The sequence below is a fragment of the Etheostoma spectabile genome, chromosome 9 (genome assembly GCF_008692095.1).
Source record: "Etheostoma spectabile isolate EspeVRDwgs_2016 chromosome 9, UIUC_Espe_1.0, whole genome shotgun sequence".
Taxonomy (NCBI): Eukaryota; Metazoa; Chordata; class Actinopteri; order Perciformes; family Percidae; genus Etheostoma; species Etheostoma spectabile.
Window position 1 is genome coordinate 21,226,097 of NC_045741.1, and position 13,256 is coordinate 21,239,352.

The window sequence follows — 13,256 nt, forward strand, 5'->3', positions numbered from 1 at the left end:
TCACTTAACATATTTAGATTTTTGAGTAAAATATGTTTAAATCATCATGGAATTGCAAATGAAAATGACTTCACTTCTTCTCTCACTGTCAAACTAAGCGCAGTAGGTTAATAAACTTGCAGTAAATGCACATTAACAGCTAGAAACGTTATAGTGGTTTGCCAGGTGTTGTGAGCCCGGGACATGCAGCCAGAATTCCAGGAGGCTTCGCTCCTCTGCTGCTCACGGAGCACGGGCAGCCAGCAACTAGAGCGAGCAATGAGCTCTACTGAAGACATTTGTAATGCCCTTTTTGCGTTTCTTTGCCTTTCTACTGTGGGCCTAATGTGCGTAAAGGAGTAGCCGGTGTTTCTTATTTACCTGGAGATTATTGGAGATGACAATAAAATGCCTCTGCACATCGGGGTGTAACCAAAGGGATCAAGACCGATGGGAGGAGGCTCGGCCGGGGATTTCTGAAGCCGAGCTGACTTTGTAAAGTAAAGTGAAAAGGTGAGCTACCCACGGGACGGACGCGCCACGCCCCTTAGCAGGTGGAACAAATAGCGGATGTCTTCCTTGTCTTCCTCCATCCATGAGTGTATTCTTGTGTGCGACAAGTCATGCACTGAGAACTGCGGGACGTCGTATATGTCAGTGTGGCGAGGGAAGAGAAAGGTGAGTGAGTTTACTTCAGAACATATAGCCTTTCGTGTTCCATGCGTTACGCTTTGGTGCACCTGGAGTCACCGTGCGTAATTTGCTGGTGCAGTAAATCTCACCGAGTCCATTTGTTTATTGAAATCATGTCATCTGCAGAATATCAGAGAAGTTGACTTTTTATTATTTTTTTTTTTTATTATTATTAGTGTGGCCTTTTCCACATCTGATCTGTGATCGCCAAGCAACATGGCCTCCCTGGTCTCTTTTACGTAGGGCGCGTTCATCTCAGCCAGTTCTCCGGAACAGAATCACTGCTTGAGGTTTCTGTCTATCTTACAATCGACATTTTCTCGGGCACCTAGGTTTTAAATAAAACAATTTGTTTGATACATTTCCATTATTTTGGTTATTTCATTAGTGGGGCCTTATTCCTTGATGTTTTTGGAACACCCTTTGTTCATCATTGTAGAATTTGGTTTGTATACATTACAATAACTATTTAGTATTAAGAAACTTTTGTTATTTAAGATTTGTTAGTTGTATCTGCTATGCTGTAATGCAGTGAAAATTCATATTGTGATATAAAGTCAAAATTATAAATATGTTATTATAGGTATCCATCCTGTTGTACAGCCCTACCCATTACATTAGTCTATAATGCTTCTATAACAACTCAGTCTAGTGTTATTTTACAGAGTCAAATATTGTCACTGGAATTATTTTTTTTTTTTTATAAACCAGGACTGGATCATTTTGTCTGTTGGGCATTATGATACTGGGTACAATGGCATGTGAGTTGTGAGGTTGTTGCTGTGGATCCAACATGGAGGTGAATAAGGATGGGGGAGGGCCTTGGCCTTCTCCAGGAGACTCCTCTGCTCCCTCCAACCGTGTCTGCTACAGGAGCACCAGCATAGCCTTCCTCCTCCTTTTTCTCGTTATTGGGGTCTTTTTAGGCCTGCTTATTGGTGAGTGTCACATTCACCAAACAATTGCATACTTAAGCTTATATTATACAGGTGTAACACTTTATGATCTATTTAGACTACTCTGTAAAACCCAATTTCTAAACTTTATTTTTGTGTGAAGCCATCTGTAAGAATGAACCATTTCTACTCTGTCGGTGCCAGCCTACCTGGTGCAGGAGCAGCATTATTTTATAGAGACGGTGGAGCTGAAAGGTCTGAAGTATGATCCAGTTCTGCAGGATGAGAACTCTGGTTTCTTCATAGTACTGACTTCAGTTTTAAAGTCCAGGGTAAGAGCAGACTGTCGCTGTGTTGAGAGTCCAATATTTTCTTTTTTTAAAGTTTTAAATTGTACGTTTTCAATTTCTTACAGATTAAAAATGTCTTCACTGCCTCGTCAATATCACATCACTACATTGATTGGAATGTTGTTGCCTATGGGTGAGTGAAAGTTGAACTCAAGTAGTTCCAATTTACTCCAAGCGAAATAGCATCCAACTAACAACATTGTCTTTTACTTCCCAGTAACATTAATGACGACGTGATGGCAACATTCAGACTGGTCTTCAGGGTGTCCAAGATCCAGCAGTATTCAGACAACTGTGTTCAGGACCTGCTGAGAGCAGGACTCGGCTCAATAATGCACGGGAAACCACTGAAGGTGCCAGAATTTGGAGAGATCAACGCTATCATCTTACTGGGTAGTAAAACTACACTGTCATCAGTTGACTGTCTGTGGCCCTACAAGCGGATGTGTGTAGTGGGAGTGACACAAACAGGCCACAGTTGTGTGCTGCATTGTGTAAGGACTTACACAATCCCTGCAGTGTCTAATGTTTGTATCATTCCTAGGAGCCAGTGGGAAGTCATTTTATGCTATTGGAGATGAGTTGACAGGTGAGTAATTATGTAGACCCATGTTAAAGTTTACCTGGAAATAACCCTCCAGCATATGTTTACAGCATTTTGGAACTTGTTAATCCCAGACAAATGGGCTTGTCTGGGATTCTTATTTTATTTTTATTTTTTTGAGTTCATAGTTTAGAGCTGGTTTTACTCTTTTTTTGTGACTTTGATCATTTATTCAGACCTTAAAAAATACTCACATGCTGTCCATACTGGCCGTGAAGAGATCTCTACATTACTCAGCTCCAAGGAATGAGTCCTCATTTTGTGCAAAATTGCATTCTAAAGTTGATGTGAAGCTAATACGAAGCTTCAGCAAGAAACATTAGTCAAATCTCCTGACTGGTGGGTGCTGTCCAAAGTCTTTATTGTAGAAAATTCAATTATTGTGTTGCAGTCCCTTTACCATGTTTCAGGAAGAAAGCAGGGACACAAAAGAAGGAAATTGCGCACTAAAAAACTAAATTAAAAAAAGCCTCTTAGGAGCTTTGGCTGAACTTTGAGGTATACTTTTGTATGTATTAGGGAGCACTGTGGATTTTTTCCCCATCTCTCACATTAGAATCACATTAGGAATGGATTTCTTTGTGCAGTATGAACAGGAGGAATGATTACAATGACCAATAACTCTTGCACGGGCATATGAGTATTCTTTTAAGACAGACACATGTAAAAATAAATAAATAAGGGGAAAGCTTTGTAATATTAATTGAGTGGCACAATAGCACCAACATCCTCCTTGCACCTAAATGTGTAAAAACCAATTACACTTTAAAGACATTTTTAAATTGTACCTTTTTTGTGTAACACTCATCCTGACATTTTTCTCTCATCTGTTCTCTCCAGCCAGGTGTCCTGACAACACCTTCACTTGTGACAATGGAGAATGTGTCACCAAATTGAATCCAGAGTGTGACCTCATCCCCAACTGCTCAGATGGATCTGATGAAGCTCATTGTGGTGAATGACTTAAAACGACTCCTTTTTAAGCATTGTAATGTGATTTTCGTTTTCCTTTGTTCTTGGTAAATAATAATATAATAGCACTGACAGGTCATATTGTAAATATGAGGTTACTGACGTGTAAGAAAAAAACCCATCACTGCTTCATCTCCATCCTGATCGCATCATCCAACTTTTCCCCTCAGACTGTGGTACGCGGCTTGCTATGGGGAGTCGCGTGGTGGGTGGCGAGGAAGCACAGCAAGGGGAGCTGCCATGGCAGGTCAGTCTGAGGCTCAATGGACAACACACATGTGGAGCCTCCATCATCAACAAACGGTGGCTGGTCAGTGCGGCACATTGCTTTGAGAGGTAAGCATTATTTCCAAGTCACTAAGAAGTTAATTATACATTTGCCAAGCAGTGACATTACCTGCACTTGCCATAACAGCTTTTTAAAATCAAGGGACAAACAATTTGCAAAAATTGCAAAGTGTTTTGTAATTTCTTGGATTTCTGCTTCTAGAAACAATGACCCCAAAGAGTGGACGGCCCTCGTAGGGGCCAGACTCATGAGCGGTGAGGAGGCTGAGTCCACAACAATTAGGATCAAGTCGCTGGTTGTGTCTCCAGACTACAACCCTATGACTGTTGACAGCGATGTTACAGTGCTGGAGCTGGAGACCCCGCTCACCTTCAGTCCTTACATCCAGCCCGTCTGCCTGCCCTCCCTTTCTCATGTGTTTGCCCCAGGACAGAGCTGCATAGTGTCAGGGTGGGGAGCATTAGACCAGTTAAGGAGTGAGTCAGCCTGCAGGAGTTCACCTCAAAACATCAACAGATGAAAGATTTAAAGTGAAAAGGAGCTCCTTTTTTGCTACCAATACTATGATGTTAATAGTTTTTTAATATTTTGGGAATGACTGTTCTTAGCTCTCAGGCAATATTGTCCTATTAAATTATAAAGAAAAGCAAATCATTTATAATGTGGATACAATAACTAAACATGACAATTGAGGCATGAGTAATTCAGTTCTCTTTTGCTCTTCTGTCATTCAGTTGACTTGCCTCCCAAACTGCAGAAGGCGGTGGTGAAAATCATTGACTCCGAAGTGTGCAACAAATCATCTGTGTACAGAGGAGCTGTTTCTGACAATATGATGTGTGCCGGATTTCTGGAGGGCAAGGTGGACGCGTGTCAGGTCAGTGCTGTTTCACTTGGTGCACACAATACTGCTACAATAGATTACATTTTCTGACTTTCTTGTCTCGGGGCAAAGTTTGTATACATACACTGATGATCTTGAAACTATAAGCAGGGTCAAAACTGTATGGAAACACTGGTTCCACCCTAAAAATAGAGGCCTGTGGGCTGTTACTGTTATTTTCATCTCCACTTATGATGATATGTGTTGTTAATATTACAGAGGAAAACTGGGCATCCACCCCCAGTCAAGGCTCAGTCCAGTTCCCATTACAGCTCAATCATTTTAAACCACCTGGACACAATTCAGATTCACAATTCACTAATTCTTTCAACACATTATATGGCGAAAACAAGTCAAAATATACTGAATATATATATACACTAAATAATGCATTCTGACAATTAATTTGTCTGAATACAGAAATTTCCATTTCCCTTGCTCACCAACCCTGAAGCTGGTATTGATTTGGTGCCCTGCTTATAAAAATGTCATGCACTTATATGAAGACTTGAAGGTCTGGCCTTCATAGGGTAATTTGATTCTCTAAACAAGGTTCAATTTATTTATCCATAAAACCATGGAAGTTACTGTGTTCCCATCCTAATTAACCAACATTGATTACCTGACAGTAACATGACACCGGGATGTCATCAAAATGACACTAACAAGTTTTTCACAGGGCAACGGCAGTAAGATTTATTTAGAGGTATTGTGTTTTCCCTGCAGGGTGACTCTGGAGGGCCTCTGGTGTGTGAGGGTGCCCCAGGGAGGTTCTTCCTTGCTGGGGTGGTGAGTTGGGGTGTGGGCTGTGCCCAGATCAACCGGCCTGGGGTTTATTCCCGCGTCACCAGGCTCCGCAACTGGATTCTAAGTTACGCAGAGCCCAGCTTGGTCCATGGTTACTCCCAGCATGTTCCCACTGTGCCAGATACTGTGACAGGAGGAAGCTCTAAAAATGCCATGGAGATGTCATCTGCACCAACACTACCTGGTAATGGGATACTGACAGCAGCTTAATTTATTGGTCACTCATTCATCAGTTACCAAGAGAAACTTTACTATCAGTCAAGTAGTGTAGTATGTATAGTCTCATGCTACAGGATCTTTCCATCATGTCTTCCAGTTGTCAACTGCAGTGGAAACTTCCAGTGTAGCTCCACCTCCTGCATCAGCAAGGCCAACCCAGAGTGTGACGGCATCCCAGACTGCCCCGACCAGGCCGACGAAAGAAACTGTGGTAAGTTTATATGTGTGAATAAGTGCACATACAGGATTTAAAGAACATGCTTCTTGTGACAGGATAAGGTTTTCGCCTCCCTCTTACCTGTGTACATGAGTGCACACTAGCACACCTGGGGCTCATCCCCTTTTGATTGGGAGCAGGGTGAGGCTTCATTTAAGTCTGTGTGTAGACTCGTATTGTTTCGGTCTTCTCCTGTTGGGTGTGGAGACATGTCTGGGTTGGCATGCTGCACGCTTTTTGCCGCTGCCAAAGGTGGTCAGTTTGCTGCGGAGTGTGCTGACTTTGTTGTGGCCGTGTGGATAGATGAACACTTTGGGCTGCTGGCGTTGGGTGCCTCGTTGAGTGCTGCGTGGATTGCATGCCCCCCCCTCGCCGGAGTCTGAGGGCGGCGTGTCCTGTAAAGCCCTGCTCCGAGCTACAGCCTTGTGCATGAAGCTGCAGGGTCCCACAGTTATCTAAGGGGCCAACGCTCCCTACAGATTGTTCTAGTTACGGGTACAGATTATTGTGGATACTGGTATTAAAACTGTCTGGATGTGTGTTTGAACACTACAAAAATTGTCCTGTAAATATTGGTATTAACTGAGTACATATTGCATGAAGGTTTGTTTTTGTTCTTTTCCTTTTGTTTGATTTTGGTTCTCTAATTATGCATGCAGGTTTGTTGATTTGAATTGTGCATTACTCTCCTAATATCCATGTTGTGCTTCCTTTTTATATAATATATCCTGCTATTTCAAAAAATAACATTTGAAACCTAAAGCAAATAAATAAATGGATTTATAATTATTTTTATAAATCCATTATTGTCTCTGACCCCTAATTTCAGATAAACATGTGTGCTTTAAATGTCTTGGGCCTATGCCAAGTGGCGTTGTCGGAAATTTTAGATTCTTGAGTATCACAGGCCGCTCGCACGGCTACATTCTGATGGGTGTTTTTGTTTCAGACTGTGGTGTACGTCCTGCATTGGGCTCCCACAGGATTGTGGGTGGAGTAACCGCTCGAAGGGGGGAGTGGCCTTGGATTGGCAGTCTGCAGTACCAGAGACTTCACCGCTGTGGCGCCACACTCATTCACAGCAAATGGTTACTCACAGCAGCACACTGCTTGAAAAGGTATTGCTGAACCTAAACTTTACCACAATAATATTTGTTTATATTCCCATTACTTTCAGAAGTGTACTGAGCTAGTCTTCATTTCTAACCCCCAGTGACCTTGGCCCGACTAACTGGGCTGTGAGCCTGGGATCTGTGCTGCGCTCTGGGGTGGGAGCCCTGGTCATCCCACTCCAAAGGGTCGTCATCCACCCAGCCTTCAACGGCACCAACATGGACTATGACGTGGCTCTGTTGGAGATGTCAGTACCGGCCCCCATGTCTTACACCATCCAGTCTGTCTGCCTCCCATCACCGGTGCACCGCTTCCTCAAGAATGCAGAGTGCTACATCATAGGCTGGGGATCCATGAGGGAAGGAGGTGAGAGATTTAAAATCCTACTGACATTAGGCTCACTTATCCAGAAACAATTGAACAATGTCATAATGATGTCCAATTGTCTAGTTTGTTGTAACAGAACGTAACATTACTGTCCACAGACTTAGACTTAGACTTCTCTTTATTGATCCTTTTGGGATGACTCCCGCAAGGAAATTGAAAATTCCAGCAGCAGTTTTAGCAAGAAAAAAGAAATTAAAAAATAGATAAAAGAAAGACAGTATAAAGACAACAAAATAACAATAATGATAATAACAACAATAAGAACATTTGTCAAATAAACAAACAAAAGACCATAAATTATTATTAAAGTGTCAGTGTTGAGTCCAGTATTGAAGTGATAAAGTGAAAAAGTGACTACACAATAATATTTGTTTATATATTATATAAACTATTATAGAACTTGTTGAAAGCAAGGAAACATTAGAGGTGACAAAGCTTCTACATTGTTATGATCCTAAAGAACCAAGAAAGCAGACTGGAGTCAAAACACCTCTTTTTTTAATTCAATAATCATAAGGGTTTGTGGACTGAGGTGAGCCCTTACAGCTCCATTATCCCACAAACCTTACAAGATGATATGATATGAAACACTATCAAATTGTCTGTTCACACAATATTTCTCACTTACCCTTTTGGTATGTAGCAATACAGATAGTTTCACTTTAATCTGCTTATGTTCTGAATGATCTATCCCTGAAACTCCTGCTGCTAACCAAAAATACATTTAAAATGCAACAGTGACTTGTCTTTCCAGAAACAATGTTGTAATAAGACTTAGTTTTGGTGAAAATTCATTAACATTAACATTTTTTTTGGCACAGGTTCTTTGACCAACCTGCTGCAGAAAGCTGCAGTGAGCATCATTGACCAGGCAGACTGCCAGCAGTCATATGGAAATGTGCTGACTCCCAACATGATGTGTGCCGGATACATGGAGGGAGGCAGGGACACCTGTTTGGTAAGATGCAGGACATTCTACTATGTGACACAAATACCTTTTACACAGCCTGGAAATGGGCCAGACATCTGGGTGGTACAGTCTTGGCAGCATCTGAGCAGTAAGATTGTGGAACAAGTGCTCAGAGGCTCAGAAGAAACAGGGCCATGGCTCCGATGAATCTTTTTTTTACAGTGGCTGGTTAACTAGGTCAGAGCAAAGTAAATCTTGCCCTTTGTTCTTTAGAGGTTTCTAGGACTTGCAAAAGCATATAAATAAATTCATGATTTGAAAACACTTAGATATTACAATGTTTGTGAAAACCAAGTGTTGCTTGTTAAGGAACATTGTAGCACTTATGTGAGGGACGCTTATCTGATGGGAGGGAGTAGACTTCACTTTCCTAAAAATACAGAGCCCCCTTTACACCCACTTCCTCTCTGTAATCTTCTTATGTAAGAAAACCCACATGCATTCCTGTCTCGGTCAAAGCACCTGGCATCTCAGCAGCGATCCAAGTGACATTCTCCTTGTACCTTACTCTTCTGCGTCCTCACTCGTCCTTAAGAAATTGTTTTATTCTCTTTTACATGTTGGAGACCTTAGTGTATTTAGGTTATTTTAATTTTGTTTTTTTTTCTGCCCTCTCTCCTCCCATCATCCAGGGAGACTCCGGAGGGCCTCTTACTTGTCGTGAGCTCTCTGGCCAATGGTTTATTGCTGGAGTGACCAGCTGGGGACACGGATGTGGGCGAATTGGTTTTCCAGGGGTTTACACTCGTGTTACTTCTGTCAGGAAATGGATATCTACACACCTGCCTTTCTGAGGAAGATGACAAACTACACAGTGGATTTTCTTGATACATCTTCAAAAAAACTGTACTGAACCAAAGGACCAAAGTCATGCTAAAAGCCACACATAGTTTCTACAGTATTTACCTGTGTGACCTACTGGTGCTGTTTCGTACTACTGTGCAATCATCTAAACTGGGACCATCCTCTTTCATAATGTACTAAAGAAATGAAGAATGAGAATACTGAACTGTGGCCTATGGACATTCTGCTAGCACATGCATGATTGAAAGTATTTATTTACATTATTTATTTACATTACTGGTTAACTTACTGTACATGGTGTTTTTTTTCATTTTGTGTGGGGTTCAGAATATGTGGTTCATTTATGGATACAGTTCCTTGTTTGTTTTTTTATCTAATCTTAAAAAAGCCAAAGATGCAATGTATAAATTGTTACTGAAATGTGGGTTTTCTGGGAAAATATAGTATTGTATGAAAAAGTGGAATCAACTTTAAAGGAATTTTGACTTGAGCTTAAACTCATGTTGAGGTTTCACTGATAGATACACTCTTTGTGATGAGAGAAATAAGAGAAGACTGATTGACAATTTATTTTTAATGAAAATCATTCCATTTGCTATCAATCTCTCTGCAAATAATTTGTCCCTATGTGAACTCAGCAGGATGGGGGAAAAGAATTGTGGTTCCCCAACAAGCTATGCACATAACGCTGAGAAAGGTTCAGTACCCCGTCTACAGCAAGGCAGACCCTGCTGAAACAAGACCACTACTGTGGAGGGCGGCAGATAGGGTGACAACTAGAAAACAGATAAGACAAAACAGTTTTGTTCTCCAGGCGTACTTTGATATCAAACTGTTTAGAGGCTTGTGAATGTCAGGTTCACGGTTGTGAAAACACCAAGTTACTCCTCAAGTCTTCTAAAGAAAAATCATGTTAAGGAAAGCCTGTGTTGTCCCCAAAGGACTCCAGTTTTACTGCTTAATTTGTATGCACAAATGCTTAGTCTCTCTCAGTGCATAAAGACAATGAAAAGAATTAGCAACATACATGAAGACAGTGTTTTATGGAGCAATTGTTGTGAGTGAGAGACAGTCATGTTTACAGTTTTTACAAGCATCATGTCCCAATTATAGCAGCTTTTAAACACAAACATTCAACCTTAATTTGATGACCGGAAGGTGTCAGTGTTTCTATTGAAGCCACGCTGTAGTAAACATCTTGTGGGAATTACTCCAAACAAAAGCCATATTGTTGCAGTTGACTGAATTAAAGACACATTGCAAATGTACATTTTAATTTTCTAACTGCTTATCCTATTCCGAAGGGTTGAAACATATTCCAACATGCACTGCACATGGGGTACGCCTTAGACAAGTTGCCAGACAATCAAAGTACTTGCATAAACTTACAGACACATTCACACTTATGTTCCCTCCACCGGGCACTTTAGAGTTAAGCCCAGTAATAGTGTCCTATTGTAAAAAAGAAACAATGTGTACTGGGCAAGGTTATACACAAGATACAATGTGTTGACTCCCAAGCATTCAGCTTCAATAAAAAGGCAGAGCAGGGGAAGAGCAATTTGGAAGACAACTGAATGATTTCAGTTGCTCATCCCCTTTGCAAAGCATAAAGACAAAGTCTGTGTCTGCTTTATTCAAGGTTTTGAACCTGACAACTTGTTAACCAGATGCTTAATTATTCCTAATTAATTTTGTTGTATGTACTTACAATTACAGTAAAGTCAATTCTGAAAAATACTATTAATCAAACGTTACTGAACTGTTCCTCAGAGCAAAATGAAAATGACCAAAGAGACAGTATTATGGCTAGAGTCCACAGGCTCAGCTTGCCCGTCTGTGAGGTATTGTGACGATGATGATGATGATGATGATGATGATGGTGGTGGTGGGCTGCTGCCTCGACACAACTTTGCCCAGCTCCAGCTCCAGCCTTCAGTGGCAGCACTGTGCTCTTCTTCACTGTGAGCAGCAGCCCGAGGATAGGGAAGGGTGAAGAGCAGGATGTTCACATGCGAGCTCTTTCCCTCTGTAATCTGGAGTTGTATGTTCTGGACACAGTGTTCCAGGCATCCATATACCGGTCCATACACATGGCAATACATTTCTGTGAGGACAAAAGCAGCGACATTAACACACTTAAGAAATAATACTGAAATTGTGTAACAATTTAACAAATTGTGAAAAGTGTCCATGTCAATTTGACAAAGACTTCAATTGACATATTCAAATAGCTTGTTTTGCCCAACAGACAAATCCCTAATCAAAAGGTTTCAAAGAGAGGCTAGAGCAAGTGGATTTTTATTTGAAATATGACACATTATTAATAGATAGTTATTACAGATCATTCAATTGACTAGTCGTTTCAGCTCAAATCTTTATACATCGGAAAGCAAACTGCTCATTTTGGGAAAATAGGCATCTTAAATCGTATGTATGTAATGTAAATCTTCACATATCATAGACAACCAAATTTCCTACTGATTCTCTATGAATTGATGAATGATTTTGAAGCAAACTGCTCAATATGGCACAGCGCATACCTGCTCAGAGTTGTCCAGCGTGCTCCCAGGTTTACCTATGCACTTCTTGAAGCATTTGTCTGTCATTCTCTGAAACACAAAGACATCTGTTCGTTTAACATACTTTATGAAAGTTACTAACAGCTGACAATTCACAACTTCACCCAATGAGCATTTAACTGACGTTTTTAGATGAAAACACTGAGTGAGACCTCTAGAATTAAGATGGTTTCAAAAGGTACATTTGGCTGAAGAGTCAAATGTCTTTGGACGTTTACACTACCGTTACATTATGTCAACAGCATTTCAATGACTAACTAGCTAGCTAATTGTTTCTATAAGTCTTACTACATTAACGTTCTTGAGTATTAACGACAATTTATTTTTGTAACGTTGTGACAGGATTCGTAATGGTGCTCAAACTATCCCAAATACTCTTTACTGTATTTAACGTTAGTCTTACACGTACTACGTTAAGTTTTAAGTCAGTCTTGCTGGCTAGGTTAGCTAAGCTAAGCAGCTGTGTCCATTGATTTACCTGCAGCAGCTCCTGTGCGTTAGCCACCGCGATCTGGACCTTGACTTGCTCCATGATCGTTCCGGTGTCCACTTTACCACCGGATCCACCGGCTGAGAAGTCTGAATTGAACCCGTCCATTTTTTACCGGAGTTGTTACCGACAACTGTAGCTTTGTTGATCTTTTTAAATGCACGTGCGGACAGCTAGCTACTGCTAGGTTTTACTAACGTTAGTTATTCGGTGCCCTTGACAGCGACGGAACACTGTGTACGTCACTTCCGTACAGTGGATTCCAAAATGGGAAATGTAGTTTTTGGTGAGCGCGGACACGATTGAGGTACAGTGCAATAAATACACCGCTGCCAAAAACATCCTTGATAAATCCTTGATTAAACGCTTGTTTATAATAGTTAGGAGACACAGACGTCTTGTCAGCACATCAGCACCCAACCCTCCTAACAACACACGTGCACGCAATCACGCATGTTTGCCGCATGGTGGAGATATTGCCTAAGTTAGGCTACCTGCACTGAATCAGAAATTAAAATGGAGTCAATTAGACTCTTTTGTACCAACAGATACTAATACCAAGAACTATTGATAATAGTTACTATTATTATATTGTGGTGTTATGAGGTTTTTTTTAACATATAAATAAATAGTTGTTGGATTTTGAGTTTTGAGATTTAATAGGCCTACAAAATCAATCTGTCAATCGACCGACAGACAGACAGAAAGACAGACAATACATAGATAGATAGATAGATAGATAGATAGATAGATAGATAGATAGATAGATAGATAGATAGATTAATGATTGCCACAAGGCTTATATAGCCTAGCACATGCAGTCATTGCATTGTTGTGGATCAAGAGTTGGTTGTACAGATAATTAGGGGCCAGTTTATACTTATTTACAGAAAAATATTCAATGATACGCTTTTGTTATGTTTTCAAGTTATTTATTGTTATATGGACAAAAAATAGAGAAGCAGTCAATGTCAATTAAATTAAATGTCAGACTCCCAACA

The 13,256-nt window shown here is 40.7% G+C and overlaps 2 protein-coding genes across 2 annotated transcripts; one reads left to right on the forward strand and one right to left on the reverse strand.

The window, feature by feature from the left end:
- Positions 1-242: 242 nt before the first annotated feature.
- tmprss9 (transmembrane serine protease 9) lies at positions 243-9,671 on the forward strand. Its single transcript, XM_032525710.1, has 16 exons — positions 243-657; positions 1,384-1,610; positions 1,773-1,900; positions 1,984-2,051; positions 2,136-2,311; positions 2,463-2,507; positions 3,363-3,476; positions 3,665-3,830; positions 3,985-4,259; positions 4,518-4,660; positions 5,393-5,657; positions 5,790-5,903; positions 6,859-7,027; positions 7,123-7,388; positions 8,231-8,367; positions 9,012-9,671. The coding sequence occupies exons 2-16, from the start codon at positions 1,466-1,468 to the stop codon at positions 9,171-9,173; spliced, it is 2,373 nt and encodes a 790-aa protein (XP_032381601.1). The 5' UTR covers positions 243-657; positions 1,384-1,465; the 3' UTR covers positions 9,174-9,671.
- Positions 9,672-10,152: 481 nt separating this feature from the next.
- On the reverse strand, positions 10,153-12,514 carry timm13 (translocase of inner mitochondrial membrane 13 homolog (yeast)). The gene is made up of 3 exons (XM_032525712.1): positions 12,244-12,514; positions 11,727-11,795; positions 10,153-11,290 (listed from the first exon to the last, which is right to left on the reverse strand). The coding sequence occupies exons 1-3, from the start codon at positions 12,361-12,363 to the stop codon at positions 11,192-11,194; spliced, it is 288 nt and encodes a 95-aa protein (XP_032381603.1). The 5' UTR covers positions 12,364-12,514; the 3' UTR covers positions 10,153-11,191.
- Between the last annotated feature and the right edge of the window lie 742 nt (positions 12,515-13,256).